We start from the raw sequence: 21956 nt of genomic DNA, 5'->3' as shown, positions 1-21956 counted from the left end.
TCGGTACTCGTGTTGTGCAAAACGCTGGTCTGACCCCTAAGGTTTTAGGAATTTATGCTGGTTTCGTCGGTCTTGACTTTTTATCAGCTAACGAGGAGTAATACAAGCCTGTGTGTTTTTATTTGGTGAAGTATGCACTGCTGGCTATCTTTAGGTTCTACAACATAATTTGTCATGGTTTCAGGAACCGAGTACGAACTTGGATTTTAATGTTTGAAGTTGAAATGAAGTTTCTTTAGTTTGTAGGTTTGACAGGTGTTACTGTTATGTTTTCCATAGTGACAGTCTTTCAGTTGCATGCCTTTTTTTATTACTGATATATTGAAAATCATTATTATCTAAGAGGCTACCCGATGTGAGTATAGGTAGACTCAAGAGACAGGTATGTGTACACAAACACTTTCATTCAGTCACACCACACCGCCAAGAAATGTGTGGAACTACTGTATTAGTCAGACAGGAGGAATTCAATCCCCATTAGTTGGATGATGGTCCCAGAGATGGCGTTGGATTGCTGGTTGGTCAGTTACCACTCCGGGTGTCTCGGCTTCAACGTGTTCTAAGGGCCGTGGTGTACTGGTGAGTTATACACACGGCTCTAAACTCCGGCTACCGTTGTGTTGTGTGGGGGAAAACGAAGGAAATAATAGAGCTACGGTTTCATTTCTTCCCAAAAGACTCCAAAAGACAGAAAAGGGTAAGTTCATAGTTATGTGGTTAATTCATAAGCACTGGCGGTTGAATTGCAGTTTATTTTAACATTTCACCACTTAGCTTACTAGCCATTTGGGCGGCAGGTCTCTTTATTTGTTATTGTGTTGTCAATTTGATTGTCTAGTAGCAGCCAGTGATCAACCTCTTCCCCTCCCTTTATAGTATTTCCAGTGTAAATTTATCTCCTCTTTTCAAATGTACAATGAGAAAATTAATGTCGGAACCAATAGAAGAAAAGTAAGAACGCGGTTTACGTTTCTATGATATGAGTCATGCCTGGTCTAGACACACGTGTGTGCCAAATATATGTACAGTACAATTGACAATCAAATACTTCATAAAAGCTACTAAATGATCCTAGAATTTAATAGCATATTTTATAATAACGAATATCATGAAAAATACAAATAATAATAAATGGGCGAGTCAGTGCAGCCTATAGTTATGACCTCTTCGTTCTCTACCCTTTAAAATGTGTTTGGTTCCTCGCCTGCTGCAGCATTTCACATTGAAGAAATATGTAGAACCTCAACAAATGTTTATTACCAATGTTAAGAAGGTCCAAAGGGTCTTACTCCCCTCCCACACAGTGTCACTCACCTCCCACACAGTGTTACAGTGTCACCTCCCAGTGTCACTTACCTCCCACACAGTGTCACTCACCTCCCACACAGTGTCACTTACCTCCCATACAGTGTCACTTACCTCCCATACAGTGTCACTGCCCTATCACACAGTGTCACTCCCCTCCCACACAGTGTCACTCCCCTCCCACACAGTGTTATTCACATCCCACAGTGTCACTTACCTCCCATACAGTGTCACTTACCTCCCACACAGTGTCACTGCCGTCTCACATAGTGTTACTCACCTCTCATAATATGTGATAGAAACAAGTAACTTCCTTCATCGTGGAGCAGACCGTGTGGCCTAATGGATAAGGCGTCGGACTTCGGATCCGAAGATTGCAGGTTCGAGTCCTGTCACGGTCGATGTTATTTTTAGTTACAGTCAGCAGGAAATGTTAGAAATAAAGTTTGTATCACTAACTCATGTATAAAGGATTACCGTAAACTAAAAGAAATTGATAAACATTCGTAAATTATTTTTATTTATGGGGGCTCAACGCGCGATAAGGATTGGCTCGCTCCCAAGACACGAAGCTCGAATGGGCACCTGCCTTTACATTTGGGGAAGTGACGACAGTCGAGCGCAGTGCCGTCCACACTACTGACCGGGTGTGTTATTTTGGCTGTATGACACATGCGCAATGAATGACCCGTAGCGTGTGACAATACAAACTAACTCATAACTTGACCCAACACAATAGTGCAAAAGGTTTTGAGAAATTAAATAAATACTGACAAAAATTTTGTAGTTGATATATGACCGTGTGGCCTAATGGATAAGGCGTCGGACTTCGGATCCGAAGATTGCAGGTTCGAGTCCTGTCACGGTCGACTAATTTTTTTAATCTTGAGGAACCAATAACTAAAGAAACCTGCAATATATTTATTTGCTGTCATATTTACTTAACTACTTACTTAATTATCTGTTTACAAACTTGCTCACTAATCTACTTTCTGTCCTCACTGTTTCCTAACTTACCGTCTTAATCACCTGTCAACATACTAGCCAGTCGGACAGTCGGTTAGTTAACGGTTAATAATACTGTACCTTCTAAACTACACTAATATTATCCTATCAAGATATATCGCCAAAGAAAAATATTTCACGTAAGAATACTTTAGACTTTGATTACACATCTGTTAAATAATACCTTTTTCCCCAAGGCCCCATTTAAACCTTCAAGCCACATTACAAGACCCTCGAGGAGTCACTTTTCTTTTAAGACCGTGTGGCCTAACGGATAAGGCGTCGGACTTCGGATCCGAAGATTGCAGGTTCGAATCCTGTCACGGTCGAAAAGTCATTTTCAGAAAATTGGATCATGTTTTGCAGGGGTGTTCTGACGTCTGTGGGGATTGTGATGTAATGTTGGTTGTTATAACGGTTGCGGGGTTGTGTTGTATATATTAATCGCATTTGTCTTCAATGTACCAAATTGTGTTACTGTATACAAAATTAAGCTAAATTATGTATAAAATGAACTTAAGTATGATTAATGGAACCTTTATTTAGAGTACAGTACTGTACTGTATGTGGGTTGGGGTGACCTAGCCTGACTCGCGGCCACGCCAACACCCACACGAATACGCTGACGTCTGTATCGAGCCACACCCATTAGGGAAAAGCTCAGAGCATGTCCTAAACTTTAGGACATCCAACACCTTATCCTTTAGGACCTAAAGGATAAGGTGTTGGATGTCGGGTATAATGATTGCGAGTTTGCTTCCAGTCATTGTCATTTTATGTGATATGCATTCAAGAGTCAAGACATACAGACATGCGTATATACGTACTGGTACTGTGGCGCCACTGCACACTTACAACAGGGTGTCTCAGTCTTCGTGCACTTAAGGAAAATCGATGTTCTTTTATTTTTATTTATTTTTTCGTTTTCAGGTGAGGGAATCATAAGTCAAAGAAGATTGGGCGAAGAAGATCAATCGAATGGCTACCGAGGTCTCTGGACCATATACTTTGGTAAAAAGAAGTGGTCCTATAGTTTGACGTTTATAAGACTTGCTCACCGTTACTATAATAGTAATAAAAACAAATAACTACGACACAAAAGACATACATTAACTGTTTTTACATCTATTAGATACATACACGAAATGTTGACTTGGTTTACTTCGCTTTTTAGTTACGTTTTTTAAATTGGCAACGATTGACTCTCCCTTCCCCGCTAACGGTTACAGTAACTGCGTAGTAAATTTCTGAAGTGTTACTGTGTTGTAGTTTCCTGTTCGATGTCTTCCTGATTTTTAAGTGGTGGGAGACTTTCTGAATTGGTAATGAGTGTTGGGCTCGCTTCTGTTCGTCTGCCGTAGAGTTGCTCCACATCCTGGGTAGTGTCTGGCAGGGGTTTGTGTCTGGAGTCTGGTAGCAGTAATGCAATGAGGCTTGCTAGAGCGGCAAATGTCCCGAACATCAATGAGGGCAACCACCTGTACGTCAGTGCCTGCAATGATATGGAGAGAGAGAGTGAGGGAAAGATTGGGGAATATGGATCATAATAAAAAGAAAAACGATGCTAAGAGACAGTACAACATCACAGCACTAGGAGACAGTACAACATCACAGCACTAGGAGACAGTACAACATCACAGCACTAGGAGACAGTACAACATCACAGCACTAGGAGACAGTACAACATCACAGCACTTGGAGACAGTACAACATCACAGCACTAGGAGACAGTACAACATCACAGCACTAGGAAACATAGAGTAACTCACCAGAAGCCCTATAATGAATGGAGACATGATGGAGCCAACACGAGCCATCATGGAGGACAGGTTGAGCCCCCTGGATCTTACACAGGTAGGCAGGAGCTCCGATGCCGTCAGGTAAAGCAAGTTGTAGGCTCCCGTGATGAACAACTTGCCCACTAGAGCCAAGACTAAGGTCACTGTCGTGTAGGCTGTGTGGGGAGAGAGGTCATCATAAGTAGAGGTCATCATAAGTAAAGGTCATCATGGGTAGAGGTCATTGAAGGTAGAGGTCATTGAAGGTAGAAGCCATCATAGGCAGAGCAGTAGAAGTCATCATAGGTAGAGCAGTAGAGGTCATCATAGGTAGAGCAGTAGAAGTCATCATAGGTAGAGCAGTAGAGGTCATCATAGGTAGAGCAGTAGAGGTCATCATAGGTAGAGCAGTAGAAGTGATCATAGGTAGAGCAGTAGAGGTCATCATAGGTAGAGCAGTAGAAGTGATCATAGGTAGGGGTCAGAGATCGATTAGGGTAGGTTAGGTGGTGTTGATATATTTGTAGAGAAAAAGTCGTAGGTTTTTTTATGGTCTTAAATCTGAAGGGGTGATGGAAGATACAAAGTTGTTGAGGGTGGAGGATTTTTTTTAATTGTTGATGATAAGTATAATATCTGGGTGCTAATAGGAGGGTTTAGAGAGAGGGAGATGAATGGGGAGGGAGAGGGTGAAGAAGAATTATGGGGAGGGAGAAGGAGAAGAAGAATGGGAATGGAGGTGAAAAATGAATCAAAACAAACCCGTCGGAGTGATGAGAATGGCAAGGATAGCAGCACCAGAGATGGCGAAGCAGGAGCTGAGAACAGGGCGTCGACCAAACTTCACGACGATAGGTGTGAAGCCGCTGTAGCCTGGCACCTCCATCAGGGAGCTCATCACCATGTACAGGAAGGGGTCGTCACTGTCTTAAGAGGAGTTGGATTAATAACACCAATAATAATTAATGAACAGGGCCAATTATTATAAAGATAAATCAATTAAATTTCCCGAGGGGTTAAGTCATCATACTCAAGGGGTCAAGTGTCACCACATGTTAAGAGACCTACCTGAAGACGGTGCCAGAGAGACTGATGCCCCAGTAGGTGATACCAGTGAGGAAGTAACAGGAGAACAAGGCTAAAGTAATCTTTCTGAGCGTGGGTTGTCGCAGCATCAGCACCACATCCTTGAACCACACTGCCACACAGCCATACTCCTCAGCCTTACTCTTAGGAACAGTTTGCTGCTGAAAGGTAGACAAAGCTGTATTTTCTACAAGAGTAACCAATAATCTGTTAAATATTTGGCTGTTGTGTATCAGTTGATCTCTGATGACGTTGTCGCTCAGTGTGTTGTGGGATACTGGAGTCAAGGAAACTCACCTGGTTTCTTAGTTTCTGAAGGTGGTCTGTAAGCTGCTGCTGGGGAGGAAGTGCATCACCCTGCCAGCAAGAGGCCTTGTGTAGGACCTTGGCTGCCTCTTCCACACGGCCCTGTACCATTAGCCACCTCGGTGACTCGTCCATAAACCTAATAATTAAATACCATGTCACACTTCCTACTATTAACCCGAAGTTAAAGGTATGGGTGCACATATAATTAGAAGTTACTTATAATATCTGTACTTGAGAGTTTTGTCCTTGGAAGAAAGTTTCAGCCTAGCATCGTGAAGGTTTGTGTGTCTTGGTATATAGAAAGAGGATGGTTGTGAGCATTAGGAAATGGAGTAAATTTAGTCAGTCTGAATGAAGAGCAACTCACGGTATCTGGAGTAATATGAGGACTGCAGGCAAGGTACAAAAGAGTTGTAGTGTCCGCCAGTCCCTCACTAGGTACGCCCAGGCGCCGAACATCATGCCGGTAAAGGCGAATGGTGCAGTGATTAAGAGACCCATGATGGTGCGCTGCTTGGTCGGGCACACCTCCATCGCTGTACCACACAAACATTACCTCATGACAGACTCATCAACAACAAACATCATGCTGAATTGTATCATACATACTTGTGTACAGTATACTAAACATGCAGTGTAAGTAGCTACGTACAATACTGTATATATTGAAAATATTTTGGAGAGGCAAGGAATACAGGGAACCTCCCAACCTGGAGCGAAGACTTTCATTATGATCACTGGCATGATCATCACGAGTAACAGTGTCAATCAGTTTCCCTTATCAGTGATATGCCAGATGCCACGAAACTGGTGCTGGTACTCGAGCATCTCACTTGTCAAGGGAGTAGAATGCTTTTAATTGTCTAGTAGTCTATTTTATACAACAGACGGACAGGCGTTGACTTAGTTGAAAATTATGAGCACTTCAGAGGTCACTACTCAGTCATATGTATTATATCTGGAGATGGTGGATTGTCACCCCCACTTGAGGTCATTGGTTCAAGATAAAGCTGTCATCACAGAAAACTGTTAGAGCTAACTTATTTGGATTAAGAGTTCTGAAATATTGGAATAACCTGCAAGAGAATGTTGTGACAATATGAAGCGTGAACTCATGTAAGTCCAGTCTTGTCCAACACTGACACATAAGAGTATTCAGGCACACCCAAGAGCCATTGTGTCGATTAACAAGTAAGCTGACAAATGGAGAAGAGAAAAGCCTACAATACAAATAATTTTGATGGACAATTTTATCTAATCAGAGCTCAATACATGCTTCAGAGATCAACCATACGTTTTTGACGTAGTTTTAACGTCTTAGTTGCGTCGTTGACCTTGTGTTCTGTCTTGTATAAATTCGAGCTGCGTTGTTGAAGCTGTCACCTGAGAACTGAACCTCGGCGAGGTAGGTTCTCTCTGCTCCCGAGGTACCGTGAGACCATGTTCACCTTCGACCAGGCGAAGGTCGCTAGACTGGTTCCGGTCAAGCACCCTTCGCGCAAAGAACTAAACCTCCTTGTCCTGAGGAAGTTTTTTGACTCCTCGGGAATCACGGGGGTGACAAGGGTCGTCCGCAGTGACAGCGGTGAACTTATCGTCACCTTCGCGGAGTGGGGAGAGGCCAAGCAATTAAGACCTATTAAAGAAATCAATGGAATCAAGATCAAACTTGTATGCTCCTTTGTGGACAACTCGGTTTTGGGAGTCATCTCCCACACAGAAATCGAACATCTCGAAGGAGAAGAAATTTTTGAGCTGATCGGAGATGATATCTCATATGTTAGGAAGCTGACCAGCACAGCTGCCCTGGTTGGCTTCCCAAAGGAACTTCCTAGCTCCGTTTTACTGGGTTGGGAGAAAATCCCAGTAAAACCGTACCAGCAAAGACCTACTCGTTGCTACAATTGCCAGAAGTACGGCCATCCGGCGCGGAAGTGTCGTGCTCGGGAGGTGTGTTCAAGCTGCGGGACACCCGGGCACATTGACGCTGACTGCTTGGCGGCCGTGAAGAAGTGCCCAGCTTGTGGTGGCCCTCACTCCTCCTCCGACCGGGAGTGTCCCAAGTGGAGGGAGGAGTGCAGGGTGGCCAAGCTGCGGGCTAAAGAAAAACTGAGCTACAAGGAGGCCCTCCTTGTAGTGAAAAATCAAGAAAAGAAAAATCAAGAAAAGAAAAAGCAAGACAAGAACAAGCAAGACAAGAACAAGATCAAGGAACCCGATAACATTACACTATCTTTAACATCGCTTATTGACGTGTATGAGAATATCCTAGAAGAAGACCAGGAAGAAGAAGAATGGAAAGTGAAAAGCAAAAGAAGAAACAAGAAAAGAAAGAAGTCCAACCAATCAGCTTCGGCCGAAATAGCCTAACGGCGAAGAGGCCAGTAATCCCCAACAACTTCGACTTGAAGCTGTAGTCGCGTCGTCGTTAACACAAGTTTAGACCGCCAAAGTTCCTCCTAATTATCTTGCCTCACTTTGTCCACACAAGAACACACCTGAACTGACCTTTCACATAGGCGACGCTGCAGGAGGGATGGAGCAGTCCTAAGATAAAGCGGCTGGCTAGGACTAAGGTTAGGAGTGGTAGAAGGGCTGAAGCGACGGCCACTAGTGAGAATATTACTCCAGCCACCATGAGCACCCAGCGTCGGCCATACCTTCAACAGTCACATAAATTCACGTCATTAGCAGGAATGTTCAATGTTGCTTCTTTCTTTTTTTTCTTTTACCTTAGTCAGCATGGACCAAGAAAAACTACTTATGGAAGAAAACAAGAAGTAAAGATAAATTGATATTGAAAGAGATGGTTGATGCAAGTTGATGATATTGAGTTGTGTCCAAACACTTCATGCGTAATCATACTCGTGCGGCATCAGGCTAAGTTATGGTAACCAACACCAATACTGTTTACTGCCTTTTTGAGACCCTATTTCCCGCCATTTTAAGATTTTTTTTTCTAAGAGAGTTGGGCTAAAGATGATGTGCGGGTGGAATTGGGAACAGCAAGAGATTCCATATAAAGATTATGACCAATGAGTTTTAGTTATTTTAATGAGACGATAATATTAATTTACCTGTGGCTCACCTGTCAGACAAGAAGCCTAGCAAAGGTTCACCAATGGCTGCACCGAGGAAGTATAGACTCTGGAAGAGAGGACTGAGGCCGCTACGCTCGCACACCAGGTCCCACTGGGAGACATGTGCCGAGAGAAACACAAGATAATAATACAGTACTGTCATCTAACAAAAAATGGATTCTGAATTTTGTAACTTGGTGTAACCTGCCAGACTTGACACACATTAACACATTCTCAGTGTACAGTAGGGCCAAGAGGCCGTTCATACCTGCTACAGTACAGCGTTGGTCAACAATGTGTAACAGAGAACAGACTGACCGCTCGACTGACTAGTAAGCTAAACAGGTGGCAAAGAAGATACTGCACAGGAGAATGCTATTGGAACCTAAGGATCACCGTTGGAAACACAAACTCACCATTACAAGACACAGTTTATAAGATATTTTATCACCTGGAAGTTTTTTTTACAACACTACAATTCAAGGGTTATCTTGATGATGGTCAGAGTGACTCGGTGAAAGTTGTTTGGTTAAGTGAACAACATTAATTTCACGTTTACCTCCTTTACTTCCATCCCTCTTTTACCTCCATGGTGACGGTGGAGGTGAAGGTGGAGGTGTCGTACTGCCAGTGGTCACAGTTACGGGTGGCCAAGGTGAGGTCATCTTGAAGGTCAGGTGTCCATGGTAGGTTGGACACGGCCGAGTAGTTACGAATAAAGACATTACAGTGAGATCTCTCCAGCCCACCTCCTCGCTCTTCCCTGTTTAGTGATTACATGAAGATTAAACTCTCAGCTTGTTTCACCTAAAAACACCAATACTATCTTAGGGGGGGGGGGTAGGTTAGCGCTAGAGTGGTTAATCTTAAGGTGAAATTTGGGGTTAATGTGCATGTGATCCATTTTCTTGGGGATCACGTATAACGTTAGGTACAGCATTAGTCACAACTTGATCAATGAAACAGTATATGTGATAGATTTATTGATATATTTACCACGGTACTGAATAGTTGAGGCGCTGCTCGAGGGTCCAGTTATTGTCACTGAGTTGTGGGACGTCACACCAGTGGTCCACCTCTGGGTTGTAGAAGGCGCCACCCAGAGAGAAGTATGGCAGCACCAGCGCCCCTGTACACACACATCAACACGTTAGAGATACAGATCACTATATTGCCAACATGGAGATTAAACACCCCCAGTGGTAGATTAGGTTAGGTTAAGTTAGTTTAGGTTAAGTACATACGACTCGCATAACTCTTTGTGTCATGTCTCGTCCACACATTATGGGAAAACCCGCCCGCATCACCGGCTATAACAACCGAAGGCCTCACATATCAACCAATCAAAATCGCGTCTGCAAAGTATGACATCACAAGCCCGCGGTTTTACCATAGTGTGGGCTCATTTAAGTGCTCTTGCCAGCGAACTATTATCATAACGACTCATTACTCAGGTATACCAGGTCCAAGACTCCTACTATGACCGCCATTATACGGGACCATCAGTGTTTTGGATAAAATTTTATACCTTTAAATTCTTGTGCTTTTGGCTATACCTGGCGTAATTTTCATATGGAAATCTAGTTAACATCTTACTTGCATTTTTCACGAAGAATTCCTTGGAAGTTCTAAGTCAACCTTGAACTGATGTGAAGGTGTGACTTCTAGGGAAAAAGAAAGGAGTATATAGAAAAGTTAAGAAAGGCGAAAATCACTTACTTGGTTACTATCAGAACCTAACAAGACAGGTAAAAACAGAAATTAGGAAAGCAAAGAGAAATTATGAAATCAAGGTAGCAAACGAATCGAAAAATAACCCCAAAGCTTTTTATCAACTGTATAAATCAAAGGTTAGAGATACAATAGGTCCCCTTAAAACTACGACAGGAGAAATGACTGATGATGAGTTAGAAATGTCTAGTACGTTTATTAGTCATTTTCGCTCCGTATTCACAAATGAAAACCTAGCACAGTTTCCAGAAGTTCATAAGGTATATAACGACAGTATAGAAAATATGTTGATGAATATCAATACTGTATTACTAGTAACGATGTGCTTAAAGTAATTAACAAACTGAAGCCTCATAAATCGCCTGGTCCAGACGAGGTATATGCTAGAATATTAAAAGAATGTAGAGATGAGTTGAGTAATCCATTAGCAGTTTTATTTAATAAGTCATTAGAATCGGGCCTAGTGCCAGAAGCTTGGAAACTTGCAAATGTAGTTCCAATTTTCAAAAAAGGTGATAAATCAATTGCATCAAATTACCGTCCAATTAGTCTCAAGACGAAGTTGGATAGGCACATGGAAGTGCTGGGATGGGTGCGAAAGGGATCTGCCCTGTATGGGCCAGTCGGCCTCCTGCAGTATCCCACTTTCTTATGTTCTTATGTTCTTATGTACTACGTGCATTAGCTGATATGATGGTGTGTTTATGTAAGCCAGTGTACAGTGTGAAGTTGTGTACTAACGCATATATATTTTCCTTTGTATTTTGACCACATTATGTCCCCACACACAGTGGGACGTGACCCTACATATATTACACCTCACTTGTGTAGATTTTCAGTCACTCACATACAAGAACACGGTCCTCCTTAAACACACTCCCACACTCACTAGCCCGTTCGTACCAGCTCCTCGACAGGTGTCTGCACTTACAACATCTGTTCAGGAAATTTAAATAAAAAAAAATCAGTATAATTTTATGATTTGCCTATTTTATCTGCCTTATGCATGCTGTTCCTCATTAACATGCAAGGCGCGCACGAAGAAGTTTTAGGAAGGGATGGGTGTGTGTCAGGGCCTCATGATGGAAGGGAAAATACCACAGTAAACTAGTGGGGCGGGCATCCGCCAGCTCAAGTTATGGACATTTGACAGAATAATTTTCTTTTCATTTTATCCTCTTCGCCACTGAACAACTCGTTTGTCGCTTGTACGGTCGGTCACGTCTCTGTTACGCACTGTTGACAAGTACTGGGCATGAACTGAACTGACTCCTGAAGGTATCTGAACCGGCTCCAGTGAATGAGCTCACACTCGACGCCGTCGCAACACTTACTGGCAGTTTGTTCCAAGAGTTTATTTTTTTATTTTTTTTTCATTTTTTTTACAGGATTAGCCCACCAGGGCACAGGTTAATGGCCCACATCAGGGCCTGGGGGGTATAATAATAATAATAATAATAATAATAATAATAATAATAATAATAAAGGACCATAAAAAGCAATAGTGAGATACAATATATGTATGTTGTGTTGTCAAAGTAAGAGAAACAATTGAGACCCTGCAATTGTGTGTGATTGAGACAGAAAGTCAGATGAGCAACCTGGGACTTGGTCACAATTTTTGTGATGCCATATGGCAGCAGGGTCTACCATTAGACAACGCATTGTGCCTCCAATATCTTCCCAGGCGGTAGTACCTCCCTATTTGGTAGCTGCCTCCTACCTGTTTACAATTCTCGCTCTGATAAAGTTTGCCTCAATTTTCTGAAATTGTGGCATCTTCAACCTTGAGCTGTGACCTCTAGTGGGCGGGCATCCGCCAGCTCCAGGTATGGACACTCAATTTAGTGCCCACTGCGATGCTTATAAACTTCAAATAAGTCACCCCTTGCCCGCCTATATAGTATAAGCTAGGCAACTGCAGGCGTTCTAATCTCTGGGTAACTGAGGTGCCGTAGTGCAGGCACCAGTCTGGTGGCCCTCCTTTGGACATCTTCAATCAACTGACAGTTTCCAGCATATCTCAGGGACCAGATGGGATGACAGTACTCCAGGCAGGGAAGCACTTCACTCATGATATTTGAAAGACTTTCTTATTAAGACCTACTAGCTTAGTTTTTTTTATTCACCTTCTCACACTGGCTCGGGAACTTCAGTTCGGGCAATTGTGAGAACAAGGTGAATCAGTTGAAAGTACACTGTCTTATATTAACACAATAACCGCGGGTGGAAGAGACAACTCACAGCTGATGTATGTAAGTATGACGGAGAGAGTCCACCGGCCGAAACCCAGGGTGGTGAAGAGCTCGTCCAGCCCTGACGACAGCATTTTGTCTACTGGCCACTTTGTCACACACACACACACACACACACTTTTAGCTGGCACTGTCTGACGCTCTATTTATCGTTTTGAATCTTTCTTTCAGTGTCCACCAGTCTCACTCCGATTATCAATAATATTTTTGTCCTATTGGATTATGTTATCAGCAGCCAATCACAGTTCCGGATACCTGACCCAGCGCGGCCCCCTACAGCAGCAACACCATAGCCTCCAGTACTGCCGCTTCCCTCCATACTTATTTCTCCCTTTCTTATCATCATGTTTTTCTTCATCTCCTTCTTATCTTTATCTTCAATCATATCTCCCAGAAGACTCAATGACGTTCTCGAAATACGTCAAATATAAACGGAACTGAAACTGTAGCAGTGTACTTATACAGTGTGATGAAAAAGTTGCAGTCACTGATTTTTTTTATTACTATATTATAACGTTGAACTTATAAGAAATGTTCAGGGTGATTGAATTTTATGAACGTCCTCTCGTGACTGTAAGTGACGTAACGAATTGTCTGCTCGCCCGTCTTGGCTCTTGCAGTGTATGTTACTCAGGATGAAATGGATAACTTCCTTCAGAGAACTACACCTTTTGAATCACCCTGTATGTTTTCCATCGTTATGGTAGTTGGGTGTGATTAACTCAGTGTGCCGTGGACTGGGTGTGTTTATGACGTGTGTGTGTATAACTCACAGGTGATAGGTCAGGTGTGAGTTGGGCCTTCGGGACGGCCACAGTTCACTAGTCGACGCCGCCCTCACTCTACCTACTACACCCCACTAAAGTTTCTCCTGTCAAGATTTAAGTGAATTTTCACCCGTGTAGAAAATATACAAGACAAATCGGTCAATCAATAGTGTCTTTATATTTCAGAATCCGTAGTGTTGCGTTTAAAGGAAAATAGAGAAGGAAAACACCAGTGGTCACATTAATAACACGTGTAAATATCCCTATTAGTGTGTCTAGAACAAAACCGATATCCAGTTCATTTTATTTCTACCAGTCTCTGGGGTTCTATTCCCCGTAAATGAAAAATATAAGAATACACCTCACTTACGAACTTAAAAACTGAAATAACGTCAAAAAATAGCCTCAGCGTTATACCGATACATCACTTTAGTTTCTTCTGATGGCAACTTCTGCTTTGGGACGTTTTATGTATTATCTTAATTCAACCAACTGGTGTACTGTATTACATTAACACTTACGAGGAATATTAAATTGTGACTCGACTCTGAACTTCCAGAACGTTTTTGTGTTTTAGGAGCGGTGTATCCAGAATTATTTTACTGGGTGAGGGAGGGAGAGCTAAAACCTTCATAATTATTCTTAATAATCAATAATTCCATAATTTTTTCTTAAGCAGGCTCAGGGAGGGATAGTAGTCGTCTGGAAGAGAGGGTTATAGACTGTATAGTGACTCCGAGGCTAGTGGGCCAAATTATTTTCTCCTGCAGCCTCAAGATCGGCTTACGGAGGTGGAGGGGGGGGGGGGGCGGGGGGGGTGCACACATTTGAATTTTTTAACCTTAAACAAATCCACACATTTTCCAAATTATATTTCCAAATGAAATATTAAATCTGATATTAATATTTTACCCACGCATAAACACAGAGTGACTACATTTTAGCTTATTCAAACATGCAACTTTGGAACAAATTAACTCAGAAAACTTTTACTCATCAAAGAGACGGACATGTCTGCATATTCATGGCCGAGCCTGACTTAACATACTTCCTGCTAAACTCGTGGCCCTGAGATTCCTGAAAGTCATTTACATCTCGCCACGTCTACTCTACATGTTCTTTTGTCCTCGGCTACAGGAATACATACAGTAACTCGTGGGCTACAGGAATACATACAGTAACTGGTGGGCTACAGGAATACATACAGCAACTGGTGGGCTACAGGAATACATACAGTAACTGGTAGGCTACAGGAATACATACAGTAACTGGTAGGCTACAGGAATACATACAGTAAATGGTGGGCTACAGGAATACATACAGTAACTGGTAGGCTACAGGAATACATACAGTAACTGGTAGGCTACAGGAATACATACAGTAACTGTAGGCTGCAGGAATACATACAGTAAATGGTGGGCTACAGGAATACATACAGTAACTGGTACAGGAATACATACAGTAACTGGTGGGCTACAGGACATACATACAGTAACTGGGCTACAGGGCTACAGGACATACAGTACACTGGTAGGCTACAGGAATACATACAGTAACTGGTGGGCTACAGGAATACATACAGTAACTGGTGGGCTACAGGAATACATACAGTAACTGGTGGGCTACAGGAATACATACAGTAACTGGTACAGGAATACACACAGTAACTGGTAGGCTACAGGAATACATACAGTAAATGGTGGGCTACAGGAATACATACAGTAACTGGTGGGCTACAGGAATACATACAGTAACTGGTGGGCTACAGGAATACATACAGTAAATGGTGGGCTACAGGAATACATACAGGAATACATACAGTAACTCGTGGGCTACAGGAATACATACAGTAACTGGTGGGCTACAGGAATACATACAGTAACTGGTAGGCTACAGGAATACATACAGTAAATACATACAGTAAACTGGTGGGCTACAGGAATACATACAGTAACTGGTGGGCTACAGGAATACATACAGTAACTGGTAGGCTACAGGAATACATACAGTAAATAGTGGGCTACAGGAATACATACAGTAACTGGTGGGCTACAGGAATACATACAGTAAATAGTGGGCTACAGGAATACATACAGTAACTGGTAGGCTACAGGAATACATACAGTAACTGGTGGGCTACAGGAATACATACAGTAACTCATGGGCTACAGGAATACATACAGTAAATAGTGGGCTACAGGAATACATACAGTAACTGGTAGGCTACAGGAATACATACAGTAAATAGTGGGCTACAGGAATACATACAGTAACTGGTGGGCTACAGGAATACATACTATGACTTGGCTTGGCGACCCATTAAGAGTAGGATTGATATAATGCGCTGAAGATTAATAGCAGTGTGACGCAGTGTGACCATGACTCCATCCACTCCTTGGTCTGTAAAATTAGGTACCCATTAACAGTTGGGTCAACTAAGGGTACCCCGGCAGTGAACCATTGACCCTTAGAACAGACTGTAAGTACTCTATCCGTTCAACCACCACACACCTGAAATCACTGTTTATACTATGCTGAAGGCAACTTAATGGTTATTGTCATCGAAAATGGTTAAAGCAAAATAAATAACAATAACAAAAAGCATCAACAACAACTTCCAGGGTGTGTTATTTTATCCCTCGAATGGAGAGAGAGAGAGAGAGAGAGAGAGAGAGAGAGAGAGAGAGAGAGAGCGAGAGAGAGCGAGAGAGGGAGAGAGAGAGAGAGAGAGAGTGATAATGATAATGATAATTGGTGGCCCTGTCCAGTACACCAACACACTTGTCTCGCCCCTCCCTGCCTGCCCCGCCCCACCTCACCTCATTACCATCACCACCACACCTGTATGGGATGGCATATCATACATCATTATGTTCAAATACTTGTTGAAATAGTATCTCTATAACAATATCTATATTACCTAATAAAATTATGATACACTGACGACAGCAGCACCTTTTCTGAGTACATAGATCTTTTAATATAAATTGAATACTGTATTTCATTTTCAGACCTGCACTTTAGATATGGCAACAGTTGTGCTGTCACCTAGCCGGAAACTAATGAGAGGAGTCAATGGTAAGACTTGGGTGAGTCTCCCAGAACGTCAGCTGCGGCTTCTTAGGTTTAATTTTTAATGCCATATCATGATTCATCAAGTACTGGGGCCCATTAGGATCTATCAAGACCTGACACCCATTAGGATCTATCAGGGCTGGGGCCCATTAGGATCTATCAAGGCCTGACATCCATTAGGATCTATCAGGGCTGGGGCCCATTAGGATCTATCAGGGCCTGTTCCAACTAGATCTAAGGCCTAATGGAAGTTGGGTTCCATTTAAGCAGAATTGTTGTTGTTATAATGTTATTACTGCACTTAAACAAGTAAGGTCTTTAAACATGTAACAAGGTAAATAATTACACTATCAATCAACAATTAAAAATTATGAGAGATAAAACTGTGTTATGAGCAGAAGAAACTAGACAGTAGACTAGTAACCCAAATTAAGTGGTTAGGTTTCACAGCTGTCAGACTGTAAATTGCATTTTGATAAACTAGCGTGTGTGTGTGTAGTGTGCATGTGTGTGTTCATATGTGTTATTCGTCACACTTACCAAGAGTAAGGAGTCAGGATCATTACTCAACCTTTAATTTTATCTTTTAACTGTACATCTTCACCATTAAAACCTCAATTTAAACTAAAACAAATTCCTTCTTGCCAGATTTGTGTTCGCCTTTCCACCCCCAACGTGTACGGTTTCAGAGGGCTGTGTTTGCCTTGATTCTCTTCATCATGCTCTACGAAGCCATAAAAAGAGGTTTTCCCTGCATGAACCCCCAAATACGATCATTGCATTTTCCAGGTTTAAAGTTTGTGAATACATCTCTCAGCAACTACAGTTCTGAAGTAACCATTAGTTCTAAGCTGACAAAGACCTTACAAAATAAATCATCAATCAGTGATGACTTTCCCTTCAAGTATCTGATTAATGAACCAGATTTTTGTACTAGACGAAGCAACTTGTACGTTATCAACATTGTAGGCGTTGCACCCTGGGAAATCAGAGCCAGAACCCTCATCAGAAGTCTATGGGCTCATGAAACCTGGCAAAATAAGACAGGTTTCAGAACTGTCTTTGTGACAGGTATAGTGACTGACCACAAACTGATGGCTGCCTTAAGAGAAGAGAGCAATAAGTACCACGACATTTTACAGTTCAATTTCCTGGACACATATGATAACCTCAGTCTCAAGACCCTGTGTGGCCTACACTGGGTTAACAACTTCTGCTCAACACCTGTCTGGGTCCTTAAGAGTGACACAGATGTTATGGTGAACACCTTCAGGCTCACCAGGTGAGATAATGAGATGTTATCAATGTTTTATTTTACAATAGTCTATTATAATTAGTGACTTCTTTCTCATTCATATTAGATGGATTAAAAGTGTAAGGACTGAAATTAATACAGTGTACAGTATAGTAATAATACAAAATATATGCACACCATACATGTATTTACACTGAGGCTCTGTATTGTATTACCTCTTTACATTTGGGACTGACTCATTACTGTACTCTACTGTCTACAATTTATTAATTATACTGTACCCCTTTGAGACTTAGGGGAAATGGATATCAGCTTTTTCATACAGATCTCCTTTGTAATAAACAGTAAATGGTTGAAATCCCATTCAATTAATACATTACAGGTGGAGTTATTATATCTTGTAATACCTGACAGTGTTAATTTTTTTCTCGGAAATTTACTGTTGATGTAAAGTGTTCTTGTTTTATGAGAGTTACAGGCAGGTAGAGCAGGACTCGTGTAGATCTATTTAGAGAAGAAACTAAATGGCCAAAATGAAAACTATTCACATTTTCTTTAGTATATTAGTAAGCAAGGTTCACGGAATTTTTTTATAAGTAAATTGACAACTGAACATGTGTACAGTATTCAAAAGTCAAATGAGATTATATAATACAACAGACTACAATACTGTTTATTATTTTACACAGATACCAAAAAATATCTTTCCAAAATGATCATTATTTAACTGGACTCTCCTTTCAGGTATCTCCATGAATATGATGAGAAAACAAATCACAGTAGGAACCATTTTCTGTGCAAGCCCCGAGGCCCAGCTTCCCCTTGTCGTACGGGGTGTCGAAAAGTGAAGTGGCGTGTGAGCTGGGAAGAATACCCTCATAACAGATACCCGGTCTACTGCATGGGTCCTGGCTATGTCATACCTAGGTATTAAGTTAACAAATATTGCAATTGGTACGGTATATTGCTGCATTCATATTTAATTTTAATAGGAATATCATTTGGCTAAGTTTTGAGCTGTCAAAATAAAGTTATCTGAAGTGTGATTGGGGCGACAAATATTTACAACAGACCATATTTTTAGAATCTCTTTTACTCATTTTTTTTTATATACAATGACTCACGCTTAAGGTAATACACCATGGTCTTAAGTATTCCACTCTGTTATCACTGTTAGGATCTAGAAACCTTTGCTTCTTGCACAGACCAAATGTTACGGTGATGCTACAGTTCCCTTTTCTGCCGTACGGTGTAACTACTGTACCGGGTTTATTTGTTTGTGTGTGCGCGTGTCCCCACTTGTCACATCCAACCGAACAGGAACACAATGAATAAATGAATATCAGTTAACCATGAAGGATCAGATTATAAAACAAAGTGAAATGTAAATTACCTGTCAGCTAAATTTGAACAAAATCCATTTGACTGATATACTTTAGAGCTGTTCACACACACACAAACTAAAGGATAGACAATAGTTAGCCACACCACTAGCGTGTCACATAAAGGTCAATGCTTATTTCACCTGATGGATAAACACCCAAATGCTAACTTAACCAACCGAATCAAAACCTCACCTAATCCAACTTAACCTGTCCTCCCCATTAGCATTAGGGTGTTTAATCATCAGGTGAAACAAGCAGGAGTACTTAACCCACACAATGGCCTACGAAAGGTGTAATCAATGTTAATACAATACAGGGTACTGTATATATTTTCTTTTTATACAGACAAATGGTACCAGCTCTATACCAAGCAGCGAACAAGACTCACCCCTTCCGCTTGGAGGACGTCTACTACACGGGCATTATTCCTAAACAACTTAATTGGGGAAACATGAATGAAAATATTGGTCATCTTTTCCCGTGGCGTCCAGTAGCTTGGCAAAATTCTTTTGTAAAGAGTGACCTCATGATATTGGAACTTGATAAAGGTTTGGGACAGTCAGCATCCACCACAGTTTGGACCAAGATTCTTCAAAGTATGGGACTTGAACGTTTAGTACAGAATGAAAAAAGATTATAATCACTTGAAGATAAAGCATATTAATGACAATACAGGAGACGCTATGTATTTGTGTGTTCCCCATTTGAGGTTTTAGTTTTACAGAGGTCAGCTTCATTCCCCCACATTGGTAGTGAACACTGAAACTTTTTGCCATTTTTTCTGTGATCCTGTTACCCTTAATGATGATGCCTACAGGAAAAGCGAGAGATGATGCAGTGAGTCGGTGTAAGGCTGAACTCCCTAAAACTCCTTGTGAGGCCCTCGGAGAACAGTGATGAATATGATTTACTGTATTTATATACTGTATCCTTAAACTAAACATCCTATCTCTGACACAATTTTCATCATAATCATGTGGTGGGTTACGGTGATACACTGAAATATTATATCAACCTTAACCGCAATTATTTTGGCATATTCGTTACTGTTCCCCTAAGCGCCTCACATGTTTCACGCGGCGTGATGTGAACCACAGCCTGGGAACAACGGTACTTGGTAACATCAGTACTTGGTTAATTGTTATCCGAATGTTATAAGGAGTAGTAAAACAATATTGATTTTGCTAAATACACTATGTATAATTTACCTTGTGACCAGCACAGGTATAGCAATGATACTGTATAAGGTTAACTCATTACAAAATACATATACAGTATAACAGGTATTTTATAATTCCTGGAATCTTTAAGTAAATACCCATGCAAAGTTTATTATCTCGTATAACTTTATAATTACTAATACAGTACAACAAACAGTTTAAACAATTATTGTATAAAAATAGAAGGAAGCAATTAATATTAAATAATAATAAATAATAGAAAACTAAATACTAACAGACAGGAAGAAACTGGTATGGTCTTTAATAAATAGTGCTTAAACAGTAAACCATCATTGGACATTGTATACTGATAACTGTACTGTACTGAGGACAGCAAACTGGTTCACCTCAGAGGCTACCTGTATCCCTATTGATCTCATGTACACATATAGATGACATGGTTTACGATGTGTGGCAGCATTTATCGATGGAAGCTTTTATCTTCCTTGTGTTGCATTTTTGTACACATGGGGGAGGGGGGAATCCATAACCGTCGATTAATCCCTTGGGTACGAGGTCCCCTCTGAGCTGAATAACATCGTCTGGCATTAGCTACATTAAATATTAAAAGTGGTGTCCCCATAGTGTTTTGAAAGTGAATGTGAGTAATTTCAAATAAAATAGGAAAAACAGGATGGTTACCAAGAAAGCTGGCTGGGGCAGGGCAGGGCAGGCCATCTGCCAGTGGTTGATACTGTTGTACAAAAATTTTCCCAGATACTGTTCATGTTTACCTCTCGGCAGTCAAATTTAAACAAATTATTTCACACACCTGAAACAATGTTTATAAAAGAAAAAGAAAAGTAACAGACGTGACCGATCGCCCAAGCGGCTGACGAGCCGATCAGTGGTGCAGAGGATAAAAGTAAAGTAAAGAAAAAATGTGCTAGTTTGGCTCATTATATGAGTGAGTCAAGCTTCAGATACTGTGATACATTGATACAGTTTTGTCAACATATTGTACTTGTTGAGGTGAAAATAACAGTACAGTACAGTACAACAGTAGGTAAAGATGATGGTAGAGAAAAATCATTCACGTGGCCACAAGAACGTACAAGAAAATATGAAGAAAAATCGGCTGTCAGTAAATAAAGTACAAATTAGAGTAACAATAGTGTACGATAAAAAATATATTAAGTTTGGCATTGTTACAGACTATCAAAGAAACGAAAGTCTTGGTGACAATTTAAGATAGTCCTTCAGTATCTTCCTTGAGTGGTGGTCCTCCAAGACTTCTAATTCAACAAGAACTGCTCTCTTCAAGGTAACATAACATTAAGTGGCCATGGCAAATTATCCTTGAAGGGAATTCCAGATGGGTAGTATTTGTGGAAGTTGTTGAAGACTTCAATCATCTCCTCTGGGGTGGACGGACAAGCTGGATACATACTCTCACATCTTCTAGGACTTCCTGAATATCCCATGTAAGCTGCGTGTGTGTAGGGGTGGAAGGAGTATTGTGTTGTCATCTGGTCCAGTAACCTGCAAGGAATATTACCTTAGATCGATGAAAAATTGTGATACTATTTAAGGTTCTGAAAGACATGTGGAGTTAACAAGTGACCTGGAGAGAGAAGTGAATTATGAGGAAATTATTTTACATGTGTTGAATAAATGTGTGTGTGTGACTATACATAACTGAACAAATGTATGTGTAGGACTGTACACTGCTGAACAAAAGTGTGTGTGTGATTACTGAGTTGAA

At 41.2% G+C, this 21956-nt stretch overlaps 3 protein-coding genes and 3 non-coding genes across 8 annotated transcripts in view; 4 read left to right on the top strand and 2 right to left on the bottom strand.

The window, feature by feature from the left end:
• The first annotated feature begins 538 nt into the window (after window positions 1–538).
• Window positions 539–20274, top strand: LOC121860552 (UDP-GalNAc:beta-1,3-N-acetylgalactosaminyltransferase 1-like). 2 transcript variants are annotated; one of them, XM_042357710.1, is made up of 5 exons: window positions 539–697; window positions 16328–16394; window positions 17040–17673; window positions 18391–18573; window positions 19377–20274. In XM_042357710.1, the coding sequence occupies exons 2-5, from the start codon at window positions 16343–16345 to the stop codon at window positions 19669–19671; spliced, it is 1164 nt and encodes a 387-aa protein (XP_042213644.1). In that variant the 5' UTR covers window positions 539–697; window positions 16328–16342; the 3' UTR covers window positions 19672–20274. The 2 variants fall into 2 exon arrangements, with proteins under 2 accessions (XP_042213644.1, XP_042213645.1); XM_042357711.1 differs by lacking the exon at window positions 539–697 and adding an exon at window positions 13379–13569.
• On the bottom strand, window positions 1582–12623 carry LOC121860560 (organic cation transporter protein-like). Its single transcript, XM_042357732.1, has 11 exons — window positions 12539–12623; window positions 9560–9692; window positions 9149–9326; window positions 8572–8675; window positions 7992–8143; window positions 5851–6019; window positions 5472–5619; window positions 5157–5335; window positions 4851–5011; window positions 4080–4264; window positions 1582–3802 (listed from the first exon to the last, which is right to left on the bottom strand). The coding sequence occupies exons 1-11, from the start codon at window positions 12621–12623 to the stop codon at window positions 3566–3568; spliced, it is 1731 nt and encodes a 576-aa protein (XP_042213666.1). The 3' UTR covers window positions 1582–3565.
• Trnar-ucg lies at window positions 1634–1706 on the top strand. The gene has a single exon. It is a non-coding gene; the product is annotated as a tRNA-Arg (tRNA).
• Trnar-ucg lies at window positions 2102–2174 on the top strand. The gene has a single exon. It is a non-coding gene; the product is annotated as a tRNA-Arg (tRNA).
• Trnar-ucg lies at window positions 2567–2639 on the top strand. The gene has a single exon. It is a non-coding gene; the product is annotated as a tRNA-Arg (tRNA).
• Window positions 20207–21956, bottom strand: part of LOC121860553 — a 16693-nt gene continuing 14943 nt past the window's right edge. For both annotated transcript variants that reach the window (XM_042357713.1, XM_042357712.1), the window contains exon 7: window positions 20207–21733. In XM_042357713.1, the coding sequence (XP_042213647.1) occupies window positions 21511–21733 (223 nt within the window). In that variant the 3' untranslated portion in view covers window positions 20207–21510. The remainder of the gene's footprint in view (window positions 21734–21956) is intronic.

This window comes from Homarus americanus, unplaced genomic scaffold (genome assembly GCF_018991925.1).
Source record: "Homarus americanus isolate GMGI-L3 unplaced genomic scaffold, GMGI_Hamer_2.0 scaffold16836, whole genome shotgun sequence".
NCBI classification, from domain to species: domain Eukaryota; kingdom Metazoa; phylum Arthropoda; class Malacostraca; order Decapoda; family Nephropidae; genus Homarus; species Homarus americanus.
Note: the sequence above shows the minus strand (reverse complement) of the source record. Positions and strands in the feature narration are given on the sequence as shown.

Bases quoted from the DNA above. Each gene is read 5' to 3' on its own strand.
- LOC121860560 (XM_042357732.1), bottom strand. From the start codon at position 12,623: ATGCTGTCGTCAGGGCTGGACGAGCTCTTCACCACCCTGGGTTTCGGC. The intron at 5,620-5,850 runs GTGAGTTGCTCT...TTTAATTATTAG, and splicing joins CTCATATTACTCCAGATACC to GTTTATGGACGAGTCACCGA. The intron at 3,803-4,079 runs GTGAGTTACTCT...ATATCATTGCAG, and splicing joins CATTCATTATAGGGCTTCTG to GCACTGACGTACAGGTGGTT.
- LOC121860552 (XM_042357710.1), top strand. From the start codon at position 16,343: ATGGCAACAGTTGTGCTGTCACCTAGCCGGAAACTAATGAGAGGAGTC. The intron at 16,395-17,039 runs GTAAGACTTGGG...CCTTCTTGCCAG, and splicing joins ACTAATGAGAGGAGTCAATG to ATTTGTGTTCGCCTTTCCAC. The intron at 18,574-19,376 runs GTATTAAGTTAA...CTTTTTATACAG, and splicing joins CCTGGCTATGTCATACCTAG to ACAAATGGTACCAGCTCTAT.